At 35.8% G+C, this 21,222-nt stretch overlaps 1 protein-coding gene across 1 annotated transcript in view; it reads right to left on the bottom strand.

Moving 5' to 3' along the window:
* Positions 1-4,744: 4,744 nt before the first annotated feature.
* Positions 4,745-21,222, bottom strand: part of LOC129282029 (inhibitor of nuclear factor kappa-B kinase subunit alpha-like) — a 31,550-nt gene continuing 15,072 nt past the window's right edge. Inside the window, exons 11-21 of the mRNA XM_064112788.1 lie at positions 18,645-18,750; positions 16,591-16,714; positions 15,497-15,598; positions 14,302-14,351; positions 12,868-12,929; positions 11,872-11,987; positions 10,915-10,964; positions 10,450-10,552; positions 9,408-9,561; positions 7,480-7,667; positions 4,745-5,192 (exon numbers count right to left, since the gene is read on the bottom strand). Of these exons, the coding sequence (XP_063968858.1) occupies positions 5,105-5,192; positions 7,480-7,667; positions 9,408-9,561; positions 10,450-10,552; positions 10,915-10,964; positions 11,872-11,987; positions 12,868-12,929; positions 14,302-14,351; positions 15,497-15,598; positions 16,591-16,714; positions 18,645-18,750 (1,143 nt within the window). The 3' untranslated portion in view covers positions 4,745-5,104. The remainder of the gene's footprint in view (positions 5,193-7,479; positions 7,668-9,407; positions 9,562-10,449; positions 10,553-10,914; positions 10,965-11,871; positions 11,988-12,867; positions 12,930-14,301; positions 14,352-15,496; positions 15,599-16,590; positions 16,715-18,644; positions 18,751-21,222) is intronic.

The following is a 21,222-nucleotide window of genomic DNA, read 5'->3' as shown; positions in this document are numbered from 1 at the left end:
CATAGTTTGTTGTATCATTTATGGAGGTGAAGCAAAGAAGACACAGGAGAAAGAGAAATATTGTACAAAACCAGCAGGAAAAAAAAAGAAGATAATAAAACCATCCTCATATATTGAAATATTCATACAATGTGTGTGTCAATAGAAGAGAAATATAAAGCCACTTATCGCAAGAAGAGGGTCACTTTATACGCTGTGTCATTAAAAAAAAACCTCACTAAAATGTATGTCCCATTTCTAAATAGAATTGAATCCCAGCTCTCCTTTCCAGCAAGAGATATTACAATGGGATGTATCATTACTGATAGAAATAGTTTAAATATCTTGGTTTAGTATTAAGACTGTGCAACAGCATATTTCCTCTTGAATCTCTTCTCATGGGGACATTTTGAGACAAGAGAATATCATCAAATAGAAAAAAAATTTAATAGAGAAATGCGTAGTATGACATTCACAGATACGTTTGAACATTAAATATTTTTAAGTACAAGTAATTGTACACACATTTAGTTCAGATCACATTTCTGGTACCTATCAACTCCAATATATTTCAAATATTCATCTTTTTCCTTAATTGGTACCCATTTTCCCTTCTCTTATTTACCAAAATATAGTCCACACACAAGAACATTCTTTTCATAGTACTTCCTCTGTGCATCTAAATTCAAAATAATAATAATACACAATTCCTGTATAGCGCATGTCACATTATGATATAATGTCCCTATTCGCTTCCAAAGACTTCGATATTATTACCTAACTCTTTACAGCTGCATTTGACAAATAGGGCTTTCAACAAAAATTTCACCAATCAAACAGAAGCTATTTTCTACGTGTCGCTCCAGGGCTGAAACAAAATAAAATAGTTTATAAAAATCATCTTTAAAAAAGACAGCTGCAAGTACATTTTACCATTTACAATTTCAATGAAATTTAGGGTTCGTTTCATGATAGCATCGTAGGTCCACCTTGACACCATCTCTATGGAAAGCCAAGCTGGACAATATGTAAATGCATGGAATTTGCATGTGGAAAATATACACTGTTCACAGAAATTAATGTCCAGCTTGGCTCTCCATAGAGATGGCTTCAAGCTGGAGTTATGACGCTTTCTTGGAATGGGGTCCCGAAACAAAGCTTTAGCAACTTCAGTGCATGAATCATCAAGTGAAATCAAATCACAAAACTATGATTAATCACAATGCTTTGCCTTGGGGGCGCTCTACAACTTTACATCCCCCAAACATCAATATGCACCAACCAAAAATCGAAATCATTTAAAAACCAATGCAGCAGCTCAGCTGTAACCATTCTTTATCCAATCTGGCCCAGTGATATAAACCTTGGCAACTGATCGAGAGCTGATTTTTACGATTGATCATACACAATATTCAATGCAATCAATCTTAGAAATCAGCTCCATAATCAATCACTAAGCTCTATTGTAAAGGGACCTGATGATCAAAGACTTAACTTCACAATGTCACATATATTCAGAATGATCATTATGAATTACATTTTTATATAAAATAATATAAATTTATCTACACAGTTTATACACGATCTCTTAAAAAAAAATTTAATCATAAGAATAAACTGATCATATTAAGTACATAAATGACGAGCAATGTAGTTTAGAGTAGTCATACTCGATACGGCCTTTGGTTCGACAGGCAGGTGCTTTACCGACTGAACCAAATTCGCTCTCAATTGAATATACTTCATTTATGAAAGTGCGCACAAATAATGTGTCTATACATTGAATGCAGAGCCATTTATGGAATTATACAGTATGAGATTTGGGGGTGCTGATCGAATGCAACTTCATGAATTAAATTTTTTTTTTTAATCGTAACTCTGTTATTCCTTGGAGCATTTTCACCAATCTTTCATGAATATATTTCTCTAATTTTCAGGTTTAGTTAAATTACAACAAACTTAGTCTACAGCTGGACTTTTCCTCTTCAAGTATGCACCAAAATGAGCACTGAATCTTAATTTATATTTTATGTACAAATATATATATATATATATAAGTGATGTACAGATTATAGATTCTCATAATCTAAAAGATGTACACGATCTAACAAACATTGTGTGCAAAGATCATTGCATCAAGTACAACTCCCCTTTGGAAGGTTAGGGAAACAAAAAAATATTGTTTACTGACAAAAATACACATGTAGCTTAGTAGACGTTACAGTAATGCACAAGAAACATGGATATCACAGGTGTCTCAAATATGGGTTTCCATTGGGTTGGGGCGACAAGTTACAAGATGTCCATGTAAAAGAGTTATCCATTGTTTCATTTCACTATGAAGATCAATTCAGGGCCCCATTGCATAAAAGTTACCATTATGGTAACTTTGCCATCCAATGGTAACTTGCGTGTAATCCTTGATTTTGATTGGCTGTTGATCAATGTTACCATGGTAGTTACCATTGGATGGTAAAGTGACCATAACTTTTATGCAACGGTGCCCAGATTTGGTTATAAATGTGAGGAAGATCGACTGCCATAGGAATCCATTTTTTAATATAAAATCTTTTATGGATTTTTCGCAGTTTAAAATTAATATTTTTCCCAGCATTACATGGAAACCACAAGGCAATAGACTCTCAAGTCTGAAACTGCAACTTACCATGATGTTTGGTAAGGATACCTTATCAAGCTTTCTACATGTGTTTGTTTTTTATTTTTTTCGATGATTATTGGCAGACAGTATTTGCCTACACAAGACACAGTTTTTCAGTTGAGGTATGAACAAAAAGTATCCCAACCAAATGGAATGATCCACATGTGTACAGTCTAGTGACAAAACAGTAAAGGGGGACATGCCTGTGTGTTTAAACATTTAAATTATTCTTCTAAGAATTAAATTGACTTTCTAATTCAAGTTGATATTCCGCACAACCTTTTCTTGGTGACAAAATTCCTACATTCAGGTAAACAACTAAAAAGTGACTGAGAAAATAAAAAAATTAATAAATAACAGTTGGAACCAGAATGCATTATGAAATTATATATTTTTTGTTCAAATGTAGTGCCAAATTACAAAATGGTCATCATTGAAAGGCAGAAATATACAAAGAGATATTCTCCAGGGAGTGGATAATTTGCACACTGTACAGGTGAAAGAATACAACATAATATAATCAAACACCTGTAGATTATTTCAGATAGGGAATTTTGTATAAAGTCTAGTTTCATTATTATATTGAAAATACCTAAGGATCACACAAAAATATAATTTACTTTGACATTAATGAACACAAAACAGTATACTTCAAAAGCACTTTTAGAATCAGGGGTACAAATCACTAACAACTGAAATCAATTTCAAATGAGATTAAATAAAATTTCTGAGAATTTGATCGGTCTGCATGTTTCAAAATTGATTTCAGCTGGAAGCAAAACACTTTGTACTTGAGGATCACACAGATACATACAAGAATGGAAAGAAAAATGAAGATGAAAGACATTATATTTCATGGTCTCATCCCATGAACATAGCTTGACACAAAATTTTTTTACTTGGGAGCACTTCATGATGAGAGGAATTTGGTTTGTTTACTCTGACAGATGCCATAGTAACAGTCAGACACCTGTGCATCTCAGCCAATCAGGATCAATCAGAGGTCAAGAGGTTATTCAGGTCATACCATCATTATTACAAACCAACTTCCAAATAAAGAGTAAAATTGTAAGCTGTAAAATTAACCACCGAGTGGCTAGTCCCTCCTGGTGCAAGCGGATGCGATGTCATGGCTAAAAAAGTGGATTTTCCTACACTCACATTCATGCCACTCTCAACACAGGTGTGTATAGGTATCAGCCTTCTCTCCTCATCTACTGTATCAGTGACAATAATGTAACCTCAATTGTGCATTGTATTACATGGAGAATCTGTCTCAGTCCAATCTCTTTGAACGATAGAGATCTGTTCAACTTAGGACAAACTAGACTCAGAAGAGATAAAGGCATCACATGCTTTACTGCTTCGCACAATCTGATCTGAAAGACTGCTTCAACTTGGTTGATAATTTGACTTCGTGGAGGTCAACGTAAACCTTCATGCTTAGTACTTCCCTTCACCCTAGCATCTGTTACTGTAAGGCTTTCATATACATCGCAAAATCAGTTCTGAATTCTAGGATTGTTGAAAACTTGTCTGATGGTAGCAACCTCTAAATCTGTTCCTTTAGGTCTCCTATACAATCCTATCTTTATAGAATGGTTCCTGGAATTGATATCGTCTGGCATGAGTCACGATCCAACGATCCCAATTTTCGTATAGTGGCTTCATTCTTCATAATTCTATTAAAAACATAGTCTGTTTATGACTTTCATATCCCATCATAAAATCATCTGTGAATTCAAGGATTGTTTTTAAGTTTCCACGGTGGTAGCGACCACTGACTCTATCCCTTCACATCTCCAACAATACACTGTCATTTTAGAATGATTCCTAGAAGTGATATCTCCTCATAACAAACTCACAAATCAAACATCCAACAATGCACTTCCGTAGACCTTCATGATTTATAGTTAATTTCAAAACAGAATTTGTTACTGTTTGCTTACCTCCTTTGTAACAACAGAACATATATAATGATTTTTTTATTATATCAGTGAATCCTCCTAAATGGAAAAACGTTCACATTTGTATCACGAATGGTGATCAGAATATGAGTTGCAAATTTGATATTACTGTTTTTTTTTTTTGTTTTTTTTTTTTGGGGGGGGGGGGTAAAATTTAAAACTCAATCATCAGCTGTCAACAAATACTTGTTCTGCTCAAAAGACTGCATTGGTGACTGTCACCCCCCTCAGGCATCTCTCCAAATATGTTTGCAAAGTACGCTGCTCCTTGTACATGGTCGATATCAGCGTGATGAAACAAGTTCCACAATGCAAATGGTGCTCTTTCATCTCGAATGGAGTAAAGCTAAAGTATTCAAGGTAAGTCAAGACGGGAGAGGCTCATCATCCATCACCATGGCAACGGGAGTGCATCTCTGAGATGATGATGATGAGGGGCAAGGTAAGCTGGTAGCAGGGTTGGATAGGGGTGTGCTCCGTACCCCCTTATGTTCCAGTTTCATTCTAAATGCGTCCAATCCCATTCTCTCAACTGCTCCTTGAGCTGTCTTTGCTCGGTGGTGAGGGAATTAAACTCTGTATCGAATCTGTAGAACCAATAAAAGTATAACATTAATTATTTGAATGGTTATCGCTTAGCAGAACAACATTCTTGAAGTTAAATGCAAGATAGGAGACATTAAAAAATGGATTCAGTACGTATGAAACATTACACCTTTTCTTGTCATATAGGAGGCATATTTTGGAAGTTTGAATTTTTAGGGAAAAAACGTTGATGATGATGATTAAGATGATGTGGTGATGATATTAATAATAATATGAATACTTCTACTACTACTGCTAAAAAAATAATTTTGAAAATGACAATAATTATAATCCATATTTTATTGTTCGAAATTAAATTTGAAATAGAAATACTCCCCAAATTCATGTTGCCTAATTGATAGTAGGCCAACCTGCAGGTTGTGAGACAGACGCTCTACCAACTGAGCCAACACACCGGCATCCAGTATTAATAATGATAATGATAATGGGCACCTATATCGCACTGTATATCTAGAAGTAATATTCTCAAGCACAGTGTAATTCACATCTTCACTGTTACTATCATTTTGGCATTAGGAAGTTTCTCTCCATAACGTACAACAGATTCAATAACATAGATAATACATTGTCAAATACCCTTCATGACAATGAAACACCAAGAAGTCTTTGTCAAAAACTGGTGAATCAAAACAGCAGTTTCGTCATGGACTCTGGACAAACAACATATTTGCAATTTTTCATCAGCTCCGTAACTTTAAGATGAACAGTCAGTCGGCAAGCCCTGAAAAAGTAGCTTCTTTTATCAAAGTGATATTCATGACTAGATTGTTTTTGCATTGTTAATAAGCTTGGTGCGGACCAAAACACCTCTTTTATTCTGCCATTGCTGCTCTAAATACTGACCAAATTTCATGTTTTTGGTATCTTTATAAAGAAGAAAAATCACTCTTTTAGGTCATTTGTTTGGATTTTTTTTTTAAATTGTGTAATATAGGGAAAACTTTTGATCTAAAACATGAAACAAAATAATTATTTTCATGCAACAAAAGTTGTTGTTTTTACACTTAATTTCTGTTTAAGCACAAATGATTTCTATATCATGATAAAGCTGAAGATCTAAGCTTTAATATGATATAATTGTTATAACAAGAGATATTTTAGATGGGTCAGCAGCCAGCTTTGCATAGGCCAAGTACATTTAGCAGCTCAAAAACAAAAAACCACACACCCATGCAAATTCCGATTTTCCCACACTGGGCCTATGCAAGGTCACACTCACCATGTGGTAATCTCTTCATCTAACCCTAACCCTAACCCTAACCGCGCCTGTTGTTTTGAAAACCTTATTCAGCCAATCAGAACTCTAGATTTTATGCTACTCAGAAATCTCGTCTTGCATCTTGATGGAAAAAGCTGGCTGCTGACCCATCTAACAGGTGCAGCATATCAAGAGTCACATTGTATGAAAGTAGAGAGTTTGAACTTTCTGATGATATAAATAATGTTTGTGCCTAAAACACAAAATTTTGCACAATTTGCAAAAGAAAACAGAGGAAGATCTTTTCAGGTCTGAAATTCACTTATTTATCATAATATTTTATTCAAAAGAAATAAGCAATACAAAAGAGTAACATTTACTCTTTCCCATGGTACAATAATCAATTTTACTCAAAGAGAAAATGGTTAAATTCTTTGAGAAAAAAAAGTCTCACAATTCACAAGATTTTGCAGGGACATGATTTCAGCCACGAGAGGACTTGGATAAATCTTGCTCATTTGCTCATTAACACAGGGGCTTGCAGACTGACTGTCAAACTGCTGTTTCGATTCACCAATATTCTACAGAGATCCCAGCTGTTCACTGCTATTTGACAAGCATTTTCAATACATCTATCGAGTTCTTGAATACGTCGTGCATCCTGGAGCAAAAACTCCCTATTATCCAGTGCTCAGGGGCAACTCTATGACATAGGTACATTCTATCCCATATATGGAAGACCTTTGTGAAATGATCTGTCTCCTCCCTATGCTATGCTTCACATGAAATCTGTAATGTTTTCAAACCATTAAGGCTGGATTAGATCACAAATTGAAGTAAAAATGGATAATAATGTGGTCGGGTGTACAAAAATGTTCATTATTTCATGGAATTGCCTCCCCCCCCAAATTTAATTTCAGGGTCCCATTTCTCTCAGATTTATCATATACAAATTGACGATTTCTGTAAAAAAAATCACTACTGGCCATCATATTGAATGATTTCAGTAGCTTTGAACTGTTATTGCAAATTTGTTATTATAAAGTGTTTTATGAAACGGGTCATCTTACTCTGATTTTATCTGCATGCTCTCATTGAGAATAGACATGGATTCCTCCATATCACCAGGAGGGTCAAAGATAGGCCCCTGGGGAACACCACCACCACCACTGGACCCAGCCGAAGGGGGCGTGGGCGGTCCAACCAGACTCTTTGACCTTGACAGCTGCCTCTGCATTTGGGCTTCGGATTCCTTTTTCTAAGCAATAAAATGAAGAAAAATAAACAGATAGAATTAACATATCACAGTGAATAAGCTGTGCACAAAGGACAGTATTTGCAGTGTTTGTCACCATGTTATGTACTAATTCCTGAGGGGGAAATCCCAAGTAGCAGAATTAACTGTTTTCTAGCCATTTAAAAAAAACTCCAGAACAGTGATAAAAAGGAGATTTTAAAGCTAGTTCTTCACCAATGATTTTACAGCGAGAGAAGAAACTCTGAAACAGCAAGTGAAAGAATAGGACATCCAAGAGGGAACCAACAATGTCAATAAAATAAAGGACATATTTTCATAAAGAAGGGGGGGTCTCACTTCCAATGAATTTCTAAACTTGTAACACTCAAGCTTCATGGAAATATTACTCTTTACACGAGTACAACAACCATAGAGTTATACATTATGTTGAAAGCTTATAAAATTATGGAGGCCATTTCATAAAGACTTTGTTATTATAACAAATTCAAAATTTCTGTGACAAGTTTACGAACAGCCAATCAAATTGAATAATTTACATAGCTTTTAAAGTGGAAGTTCACCGTGAAGAAAAGTTTGATGTAAAAATAGCAGAAAAAATAATACAAAATATTGGTGGTGTTTTGAGGAAAATCCATTAAGGCCACCGCACACCTTACGACCCGACTGGTCTGCGACTGAGTGAGGGGAGATGAATCGCAAGGTAGTCATAAGCCTCGACACCGCACACCTTGCGATCCGATCTGCGACTCAGGCATGCGCTTTTTGCTTTTTGGCATTGCAACTGAGAAAGTGCGCTTACTACTGCGTATGCGCGTTGTTTATCATATACGCGTCGTGCAACTCTGCTGTCTGATTGGCTGGAAGTTGGATTGAGCTTGCGATCCAGTCATAAGGAATCGACATGTCAAATCCTTCCGATTTTCCTTGCGACTTGTCTCTGACCAGTCTGCGACGCGCAAGCTGACAAGAGCCGTGACGTCACATCTCCCCTCACTCAGTCGCAAGCCAGTCGCCGACCAGTCGGATCGTAAGGTGTGCGGTGGCCTTTAAAGATTAAGTTATTAGAATTTTAAATTTTGGATTTGTGACGTCACAAACGAGCAGCTGCCCCATACGTTATGTATATTGATTGATTGGGATTTTTACCTGATTGCTAAGAAATCATGAATGCTTGTAAGCAAGCAACCAGAGGACCGACGGCTTAAGGTCCTCTCCGAAGGACCTGGTAATAAAGATTAATGCCTTACCAAAGGGCACTAGCGCAGAAAGTGGGAATCGAACCCGGGTCACCGAAATACAAATCCCCCCCTCTTCCGACTGAGCCATCGCGCCTCCTAAATAAAATGCATAGACTTCCTTTTTTTAAATGGTTCATGATGGTTCATGATGACTTGTTTTTGTTTTCTTTTTAAGAATGGGTGTGAAATGATATGTATATTGATATACTGAAGGTACAGTAAAACCATTTTCAATTTTCCGAGAAAATGACATCTCATTGATTTTTCACCATACGATATGTAGGAAAGCTGCTCGCATTTATGACGTCAAAAATCAAATAATAAAAATTCCAACAACTTTTTTATTCTTCAATGGATTTTTCTCAAAATGTTGGCAATGTTTTTTTCTGCTATTTTTACAATTAACTTCTTGTCAGGGTGATCTTACCCTTTAAGTTTTATTGCAAGTGAGTTGTAAAAAGAAGTTTTATGAAACAGGCCCCCCTGGTGTTCGATGACAAACCTTCATGACGGTGACATTCAATACATTCCACATGGTTTCTTGTTTCTTCTTCTGCTGTGATAAGATGATTGTCTGCCATTCCTCCATCCTCCTCACACAGTCCTGTAATTTCCCCATTACCTCATCAATCATCAAGCAGGAAGACTGAATATCTCTGTAGAATTATGCAAAAAATGACGATGTAATTACATTTGATATGAATAAGACATTAAGGAGCTTTCACTTTGGACGATGGATGCTTTTCAAACTATATCTGTACGAATGCGGAGGAGCAAGCGCACTGTGCTGTAAAAAACAAGGAAATCTTAAACTTAAACTGTAACTTCCTTCTTGACTCGAATTTGGAAAATATGCAATTCCAACGCCAATCCCAACTGCTTTCCATCACAAAATCTCGGCCGGTGCAGGGGGGGGGGATCACTCCATGATCAGTCATGATTACAAGAATCAATTTAAAATTATTTCCACAGAATCCATGGCAATGTGATTCAAAGTATGTCCTGGGAAGCATGGAAAGTACACCACGTAAAACAGGTATCGCAGTGCATCCACGTTTTTTGCACACACACATACCAGAGCATCTACTTGCAGTAGCCGTGCTCTCCAGCCATTCATGTATTAGTCCCATCATACATTGTTATGGGTGCCGTGCGCTCCAGCCGTCTATGCGTTAGTCGCATCATACAAGCGTTACGGTAGCCGTGTGCTCCGGTCGTTTATGCGCTAGTCACATAACATATTATTACAGTATAGACGTGCCCTTCAGCCGTCTTTTGCGTTAATCGCATCATGCAGCTAATAATCATAGTGTTGAAATCATGATTTCAACTCTATACAGATTGACCCCAAAATCAGAATTTTTATTCAAAAATTCAGAACTTGGAATGGAGGCCAAAAAATTGCTAAAAATTCCGCCAAAATCCTAACAGTTGGCAGGTATGAGCAAATGTTGGACGAGAAAAGGTGCATGAGGGGGAAAAAGGGGAGATAGAGAAGCACCACATTCATGAATGAGTTTTTACGTAGTTTTTTAAATACTTGCCTCATTTTTGTATAGATATCCCGGTTGTATTCACAATACTGACTGAAAGCCTGATTAATCAAAGTTTTAATACGCAAAATATCCACGTTTTCTCTTCTCTTTGCTGCAAAAACAATAAACATATCAAAATATGTCTGTTAATAATGAAAATATTCTTTTCAAATTTTTACAAAGAAATTTCTCAAATAGGCTTAACATCCAAGCTTTCTCTTTGCTTTGCTGCAACAAGAGCCAACATATAGAAATAAGTCTGTTTATCATGAAATCTTCTTGCCAACAAATTCTTATCATTCAATTTTCCCTAACATTTCTGTAACATTTGTCATATTAGTAATATAAAACAAAGACAGATACCTTCATGGGACAAACAAAGAGGAACAATTATGTACTTGATTCCTTCTCTGCAAACTTTTTGAATTCATAAAGGAAATAAATTTGATTTACATATAAATTATTGAGACTCACCCTTGTTCTCTTCTTTGAACTGTTTGAAGCAAGCATCACACTCCTTGCTCCTGAGGACAAGAAGAGTAAAAAATATTTCCTAAATAATACTTATACATAGAGAAGCTTTCATGTAAACATTATTTTAAGGACTCAATGCTAAGAAAAAAAAGACATCACTAATACCTCAGTCACATTTGCTCTACGTCGGCCGTACGGCAAGTCGAAAACAGCCGTTTTAACATTTTTCGTACCAGCTACATATACGTGGTTTTGAATAATAATGAATAAAATGGCTGTTTTCGACCTGCCGTACAGCCACCATAGTGGTAATGTGACTGCAGCATAAGTAATGAATAACCGAAAAAGATAATGCTATCAATCTGGGCGAGGATGCCACAGACACAGAAAGTATAAGGGAAAAGGGAGGGTGTTCCTTCCTCATCTCTGTGCCTGTGACTACGTGTGATCATCGCGATAATTATTTAATTATCATCATCATTAATTACTATTCTCACGTGCTAATATCACCGTCATCATCATCACCTTTATCATCGTCATCATCACCATCATCACCATCATCATCATCACCACCATCATCATCATCATCACAATCACCACCAGCATCATCATCATCCCCACCACCACCATCACCACGACCATCATCATCATCACCATCACCACCACCGTCACCATCACCACCATCATCATCATCATCATCACCATCACCATCATCATCATCATCACCATCACCATCATCATCATCATCATCATCATCATCACCATCACCACCATCATCATCACCATCATCATCATCACCACCACCACCATCATCATCCCCACCACCACCACCACCATCACCACCATCATCATCATCACCACCATCATCATCATGATCATCATCATCACCATCATCATCAGCATGATCACATACTATCGTTCTCATCACCACCACCACCACCACAGTTGATAACTTACGTTTCTTGTAGACTGGCTACTATTTTCGGCCTCTCCGCACTCTTCTGCATCTCGTATATGGCCGTCACGGTCTCATCAACCTTTTTCCCAATTTGAGCCACCTCTACTTCTGGTTCCTATTATAAACACATTCAACAAAATACTCTTAGCCAATTCAGTATTCCTTTGACATAATAATTACAAGATAAAAAGAAAAATAATGCTCATGCCAAGGTAGTAAAGTAATACACACATTTCATTATCAAAAATAGCAATAACACAATTACATTATTATTGTTTGGATAATACTACAAACATAACTATATAGACCTACAGTAAAAATGAATTTTGTTTAGGTACAATGTATCAAAACCTTGCGAGAGTGATTGGACACCAAGCAGGATAAGACCATGTAATATTTCTAACATTTATAACATTACTTTGTAGGACTCAATGATATACACAATGCCATTTGGTACAACATCTGAATATGGTGCTGATCGAAGGCATGTTCAAAATGTTATTCTTGCATTGATTAAATAACCGAGTACTTATCTTAGGATTAAGCTCATTGTGACTTTAACCAAATTGTGAACTAAGCATCCACAATATAATGTGTGGAAATCAGATTATGTTCACTTCTGCTTCCCTAAAATGAAATATATGTTATACTAGTGAACTATTATCCAACAGATCACCACCCTCACTTTTCAAATTCAAATTGTTTTATTCTCTCAGTAAAATCTTACATAAAAACAATTATGATAAAAAGTTTTTTTTAAATACATGTCTGACAAATCGATGTACAAGTCTAAAATTGCATGATGATTCAGAATCGTACTGAGGGGTAGCAACCAAAAAGGAAAAAAAATCTTTATACTTAGACCGACCCATTAACAAATGAAGATGTGACATAGAAAATGCAATAAAAACATAGAGGGATATAGCAAAAACATGTTTCAAAACAAACCAAAGAATTTATAAAATACAAGTAAACACAGCACAAGAGTTAATTACTTGAGTTATGTCTTTGACCCTCTCCTCCATCTGCTTCAACGAGTCATATAAGGCAGCAGAACCTATCATGGGAGAACAAAAAAAAAAATCTTGAGCACATCAGGGGCATGTAACGTATAGCTTAGTATTTAGTCATAGAGGTGACTTTAAGGCGACCGCACACCTTATGATTGTTCTGCGACTAAATTTTGGAAAAAACGTAGTAGAATTTGATGCTAATATTGAGACTTGGAATATCTTACTGTGTAATGTTAGAAATCATTGTACAAATACCTATGTTCAAATCTGTGACTATGCTATCATCCTTCTTAGAATAAAAGCAAATTTAATATCTAGTCGTAATGACGTCATAGCAGTCGTACGATTGGCTACGATTTGAAACTAATTTGGCCTTTTCTCCAAAATAAAGGCTTGCAATCTTTCAAAATGGTTATATTAGTATTCTTTCAATTAGTTTTAACCTCAAATAAAATAATATGTTCCACTCACATTTTCAGAAAATGAGCAAAATGCGATTTGTTCCAAAATCAGATGGCGAACAGTCATAAGGTGTGCAGTGGCCTTTACACGTACATAAATCTATATGTGCAATCAATTGCATGAATCCACAGTAAGATCAATCACTTAACTTTGCGTTTCCAGGTTTTCCATCACTCACTATGAAGTGATGATTGCCAATCAAGATCATTGTCGCATGTACAGTTAATTTAAAACACTGATGAGAAGCCAATCAGAATTGTACTTTCATATTTCTAATCCATCACAAACATTTGGGGTCATTTTGAGATATTAATCAATCCCATGTCTTCTCTCCTGTTTTCTCTTCTTCCCTCTCTCTCTTTTATTTTCTCTTTCTCTCTTTTATTCTCTCTCTCTGTCTGTCTGTTTCTCTCTATGCCCCAAATCCTTCTAAATCCCCTCTTTATCCTAAACATTACTGACTACTCACCAGGGCCTCGTCCTACAAAGAGTTGCGATTGATCTGATGGCCAGCAACGTCAACATATAAAATGAAAATTTGTTCAAAATATTTTCTAGACATGATGTATATTCATACATTCATTGTTCTCTGGAAGATTCAGTGTGATTCTCTTTGTTTACTAAGCAGATTGTGCAAGATTCCTATAGGAAAAATTATGGTATAGATAGATTTCCATACAGTTGTGATTGATTGGATCAATTGTAACTCTTTGTAAGACGGGGCCCTGATATCTGAACTCAAAAGCTTTCCTTTAAAATTAGTGTTTGTTTTAAATCAATACATGTGACAAATGACAGAATTTCCCGTTGTTTCTCCCTTACCCCTCCCCCTCACGCCCCCCTCCCCCTCTCTCTCTCCATCTCTCTTCATCAGTAATTTCCAATGCATTTAAATAATGGAAACAGCATAATAGACAGACACTGCTTGGTAATGTAGATGAAAGATTAACTTACTGAAACCTGTAGCTACTTGGAGGGCATAGCGCTGCGTGTCAAATTTCATACTGAAACAAAACAGAAAGGACACCATCAGACATCTATGGAATATATATATATTCATTGTTTAAATCAGGCAATAGTGATTACTTAATGAATTATTTCAATTTTAAACATTCAATATTAAAAGAAAATGACTTTAAGCACATTGTGCTCGTCGCATATTGTGAATACCATCGAGTGCGCTGCAACACCATAATACACTCATTAATGAGCATAATTTGTATATTTAGTCACTTTTTATAACTTCTCCTTAATATATATTTTACGTCAACCTAACACTGCCAGACAATGCAATGTACAAACTGAAAGCTGAGTATGCTGAAAATCACTGAGCAAGATTATTTCACAAAGGCATGTGATGTTATGGCCTTTGGTATTTACTTATGATACATTTCTTTTTCATCTGCATGAATCTGTATTGTATTTAAATATTTATTTATAATGTTTACTATATATTTTGTTATGTTTCTATTTGTACATGTAAACATTCACACATTTCAGTCTTTGACTGCTTGTGATTGTATTTTGATAACTTTTACTGCAATAAAATCCAATATATATATGTATTACACTACAAATATTCGGAAAGAACTGTCAACCTGACAGGATGGAATGCATATTTTCCTTATCATCATCATCGTCGTCGTTGTCTTCGTCATCATCATCATCACCACCACAATCACCACCATCATCATCCTCAGCATCCTCTTCATCATCTTTATCATCATTACCATCCTTTTAATATCGTTGACATCATCATCATCATAATCATCTTTATCATCATCATCCTATTCATCATCATCATCATCCTCTTCTTACTCATCATCATTATCCTCTTCAATATCGTCGTCGTGAACATCATAATCACCATCATCATCATCTTTATTATCCTCAATTCCTCATCTTCTTCATCATCATCATCATCTTTATCATCATCATCATCATCCTCTTCATCATCATCATCATCCATCATAATCATCATCCATCATCATCATCATCGTCTTCATCATAGTCTTCATCATTGTCTTCATCATTGTCATCATCATCTTCATTATCATCACCATCATTATCATCATCATCATCATCTTTATCATCATCATCCTCTTCATCATCATCATCATCATCACTATATTATCATGTATTAAGTTACCTGTCAAGGAAGAACTCTGCTTTGGCCTGTAACCTGTGGAAACATCTCTTCATTTCCTCACATCCCTGAATCATACAAGACTTGCATCTCAGGTTATAAGTCCTTGGGGGTGTAATATAAAGGGGATACAACTCACATTTACAATTGAATTTAAAGGGGAATCCAGCCTTGGCCATAAAATGTTGCGTTGGGAAGGAGAAAAATAAATTAAACAGAATGGTGAAAGTTTGAAAGAAATCGGACAAGCAATAAGAAAGTTATAGCTGCTTTAAAATTGAGATCACTAATACTATGTAGATTTCAAATTGGCAACTGGGTAAGTAAATTATGACAAGGGGCAAGGGCAACTTTCCCATAGGCCATGTACTTTATTATCAGGGATTTGTGGTTTTCTCCTAAGTACCCATTCCCCTGGGGCAGTAATCTAAATATAACCCAGGAAGTATATTGTCATATGTCCTCATGAAAGAAAAATATAATTTGAAATAAAACTTTCGGGAAAAATTAAATTTTAGCCATAATATGTATTGGAGTACATAGAAGAGTAGTCCTTGCCTTACATCACTATGACATCCCACATGCGGCCAATTTGAAGTCTCCATGGGTATAGTGATTACCAATATTTACAACTTTTAAAAATTCATAACTTTCATGTTGTTTGTCCAATATTGTTCAAACTTTTACCTATTAACTTGTCTGATTTTTCTTTTCCTTATAAAAACAAGTTTTTATTTGGGTTGGATTCCCCTTTAACGTTTAGTACACAGATTGCCATTGACTTAACATTTATGATTGATTATGATTGAATGCATCTTGAATGTTCTTGTACATCTAAATATTGTATCATTCTGTAATCCAAACAAAGAAGGAAACACTAAAAAATGCGCTGTACAATCAACATCCTTGCAAAATTTATTTCGCCATCATCACAGTTTGTGAGTTTGCTTCACAATGGGAAATCCGCAAGTATATCAAAATATTCTACATTTTCTATTCACTTTCTAAAGTTATATGCAGAGGTGAAGATTTTCGGAGGTATTTATTGAAGACATTCACTATAAATATTTGACACGGAAACCATAGTAACTACTCACATGAATGCCAAGAATCCTGTTTCTCTTGCTGAAGCCTCTCGTATTAGTTGATGACAATAATGAACGGCCTGTTTCCACATCACTTTGAAGCCATTCTCAGACACCTGTAGGTGTCTAGCATTCGCTACAGAAAAATAAAAATAAAATAAAAACCTCTATAATAATAAATAATAAATCATTCACAGTAATACATAAAATAAAATAAAAACCTCTACTATATGTCTTCTCATATAAAACAAACACCTGATCTTGCTGTAGACAAGTTATACAAGAAAACTTGAGTGAAATATTTACTAAAGTAATGGAGAAGTTGAACGTGTGTGACATCTCTATGGACAGTGATTTTCTGTTTCAAAAAATTGCCTTTTCCGTTTCAGAAAATCTCAAATTCCGTTTCAGCATGTCAGAAAACGGAACTTCCGTTTCCCCATAGACTTTGTACACACGGAAAACTGACAATTCCGTTTACACATTGAATAGCAAAATCACAACACGCACACTCGCACTGGTCAAAATTAGTATCTGCTACTGTACCAACAACACAATAAAATCCGTTCTAATCGGATCTATGCGGGTGCATAAAATATTTTTACACACCCATTTTGCATGTATACATCCTCACCTTTCATATTATTAGCATTATTTCACGGTGAAATGATATTTCATCGATAATTTGGGGGGTTTTTGGACATCGTTATCATCAGTCAACGGCTTTTGCCAATCCGCCATCTTGGATTTTAAGACCACGATATCATGCTGTTACGTAGAGGGCAGCAACACACGACCGTGTACATGTAGTTGAACGATATGTGTGCATGTGAAGCCCAACCCGGCCGGCCGGGTACGGGTACGGTGCGGGGTAAAATTGAGTGTGCTGATGTCGAGTGCAGTCACGATGTGTGAATTGTCATGATAGTAGCGAAGTGAGATCGTGTTTTCTGGGTTTTTTTGGCCATTTAATATTCTCATTTTGTTGTGATTTTGGAGTAATTTCTGTTGCTATTCTGTGTATTTTGAGGGAAAATACGTTTTCCGTGATTTTCCATTTGAAATGCCACTTTCTGTTTCAAAAGGCCCTTTCCGTGAATTCCGTCCGTTTTCCGCGATCGCGGAAAATCACTGTCCCTACATCTCAAAACTTTGTTACATTGCAAAAGGGAGGATCTACATAGCATTAGTGAACGCAATATTCAAATGCTCATAATCATTCATCCAAACTTTCTCAAACTTTCATTGATCTGTTTCTTTGATTTTCTTTTACATGACTAACTGGTTTCAAGCGTTTCATTCTCCTTTTAGTGTGCATTGCAAAATGTACGATGATGATACATGTATGCGATATCCAGCAACACCATTTTTCAAAGGTACATGTACCTCCAGTGCATATAGGACATTAAAGGACAAGTCCACCCCAACAAAGAGTTGATTTGAATAAAGAGAAAAATCCAACAAGCATAACACTGAAAATTTCATCAAAATCGGATGTAAAATAAGAAAGTTATTGACATTTTAAAGTTTTGCTTAATCTAAAAAAACAGTTATATGCACATCCTGGTGGGGGTGAAAATGAGGAGACTGATGACGTCACCCACTATTTCTTTTGTATTTTATTATATGAAATAGAGAACATTCTATATTTCTCCTCATTGTCAAGTGAAACAACGATTAATTCCTCCCTGAACATGTGGAATGAGCATTGTTTAAAACTATATGATTCAGTCAAGTTGGTTCTTACTGTCAAATCTATAAAAAAATGAAATATTGTATAATTCAAACAATAAAATATAAAGAAATAGTGAGTGAGGGACATCATAGAGTTGTGCATGTCACTGTTTTGTGAAAAATAAACAAAACTATCAAATGTCATTACTTTCTTATTTTATATCCAATTTTGATGAAATTTTCAGCATTTGGCTAGTTTGATTTTCCTCTATTTATTCAAGTCAACATTTTTAAGTTTAGCCTTCCATAATTCAAACAGAAACTTTATAGGCAAAAGGTCGAGTTCAACCGCAGCAAATATGTTTAGAACAATGATGGCGCAATTCACTTACTCAAAGCAGATACCATTGGAGTCATTGGAGTGTGAGGAGAAACAAAGCAGTTCTTGTCATCGATGCGAATATGCTTGGGATACAAGTACACTATCCAATCCCCTTGCTGTCAAACAGAACATAGAAGAAATTTATTTTATTTTATTGATATATTCATATTACACAAATCCTTAAGTAGATTTCATAATAAATCATTTTTACAATGAAAAGATGCATCAACTGCATAACATATGCAGGATTGAAACGTACCAATGAAATGAAAAAAGTGGAGGGGACTAATGAAGAGCAAAGCTTGTAGGATGTAAAATGGAACAAGAGTGTAAAGGAAAGCCATGTATCTGCACACCTAAAATTCTGAAGAGTAATAGAAACCGCTTCACAATTAGAACAAACAATATCTTAATTTTTACACAAAATCGAGGCCATGTCAACTTGAGACTGGAAAGGCAATGTGCTTGTGTCTTCTCGCTCATTTATTTTGCAAGCAATTTAAGAGTTTTTTTTCAAGCGAGACTGTATTTTGCGGCATGTGCATGAAACGTCTTGTATTCACTTTTTTTTTAAATCTCATTAAGATGAAATATTCAATGTCTTTCTTTGTTATTTTTATCTTTCAATATAAACTTGATGTAAGGGTAGAGTTGTCCTTTGAAAAGAAATTTACTTGGCTTGAAAATTCTTTATTTACAAACACTGACATGTTTATATGAGATCAATTGCTATGATTTGCATAACAAAGTGTGAGTATAGCGAGAAGTGACTTGACAAGACTCAAACCCCCCAAATGACTTGAATCAAAACCACAACCTGCTGGGTATTTCATCAAGCTGTTTGTAAACTGCACATGACTGTCCCTTTTTTGGGAGTTCAATAAGATTATCTATTGATTTGATTCCCATCACCAGAGCTGCCAAGTTGTATTTTGCATTTTCAGTATTCTTATCCCCCAAAATCAGTATTTTGACCAAATAATCAGTATTTTTACCATGTGAGATAAATATTTTGTATTTTTCCCCCAAAAAGTGTATTTCATAATAAAATGCTTGGCGCACTCGCCCATCACAGCGCTCAAGCTGCATGCAAGCTAAAATGTGCACTGCTCTTGCAGATGAAAAAAAAAAAACATTGAAACTTGTGTATATCTCACCCTGGTTTTTAAAAAATGATTGAAAAAAAAACAAGTTACCTGAAATTACATTGATCTAATAACCATATTTGTGTACGTTTTATGAAATACAGACATAGAGAGATGATTTTTTTTTTTTTTTTTAAATACAAAAAACGTATTTTTTAAAGAAAAAACGTACTGCCGTATTTTGGTTGCAAAAACGTACTAAATACGGAAAAATCGTACTACTTGGCAGCTCTGCATCACCTACAGTTTAAATCCGATTTTTGAACGGTCATATTTTCAATAGTTATCTATTAGCCTTCATTTTTTAAGTTTGATTAATGCTGCAGTCCCATTTCGCCTACGGTGCGTCGAAAACAGCCATTTTATTCATTTTCATTCAAACCACCTATATGTAGCTGATACAAAAAAATGTTATACAGCTGTTTCCGACTCGCCGTACGGCTGCTTTAGGGGAAATGTGACTGGGCCATAAGGTTATAAGAAATTAATTTCCATTATGTTAAACCAGAAAGTTTGGGGTATCTGAATTTTCACTGGAAAGGCTCACCCGTCATTCGTAAGATTGTGCGTAGCTTAATGAGCAGCTCCGTGTATCACCACCATGGTGACATATTATAATATAACTCTGTGAAAAAGGGTCCTTCAAAACATGACAGTGTGTGATTTCAAGTCCGGTGTTGGTATTGGTGTTGAAAGCACAATTTGGATTGCTTAGCTCCAAAACCTATGCTCGTGTAAAAATTGACCTAACATCGACACCAAAAGACCAACACTGAACTTGAAATCACCCAGTCTTACATGATTGGTGTTGAAAGCACAATTTGGTTGCTTAGCTCCAAAACCTATGCTCGTGTAAAAATTGACCTAACATCGACACCAAAAGACCAACACTGAACTTGAAATCACCCAGTCTTACATGATTGGTGTTGAAAGCACAATTTGAATTGCATAGCTCCAAAACCTATGCTCACGTAAAAATTGACCTAACATCGACACCAAAAGACCAACACTGAACTTGAAATCACCCAGTCTTACATGATTGGTGTTGAAAGCACAATTTGAATTGCATAGCTCCAAAACCTATGCTCATGTAAAACTTGACCTAACATCGACACCAAAAGACCAACACTGAACTTGAAATCACCCAGTCTTACATGATTGGTGTTGAAAGCACAATTTGAATTGCATAGCTCCAAAACCTATGCTCATGTAAAACTTGACCTAACATCGACACCAAAAGACCAACAATGAACTTGATATCACCCAGTCTAAGTACGGTGCTCGATGTTGGTGTTGAGAGCGTGAAAAGGCTGCTAAACTGATGAGCTCCCACACCGCGCTGGGTTCAGAGCAGGTTCATAGGAGCAATACCATATACATATCGTGTCATCAATAGCCTATGACGTCACGCCTCTGCCCTGCGCTGGTGATCATCTCAACTTA

The sequence above is a fragment of the Lytechinus pictus genome, chromosome 18 (genome assembly GCF_037042905.1).
Source record: "Lytechinus pictus isolate F3 Inbred chromosome 18, Lp3.0, whole genome shotgun sequence".
Classification (NCBI taxonomy): domain Eukaryota; kingdom Metazoa; phylum Echinodermata; class Echinoidea; order Temnopleuroida; family Toxopneustidae; genus Lytechinus; species Lytechinus pictus.
The sequence above is the reverse complement of the archived record's forward strand: the minus strand, read 5'-3'. Positions and strand labels throughout refer to the sequence as shown.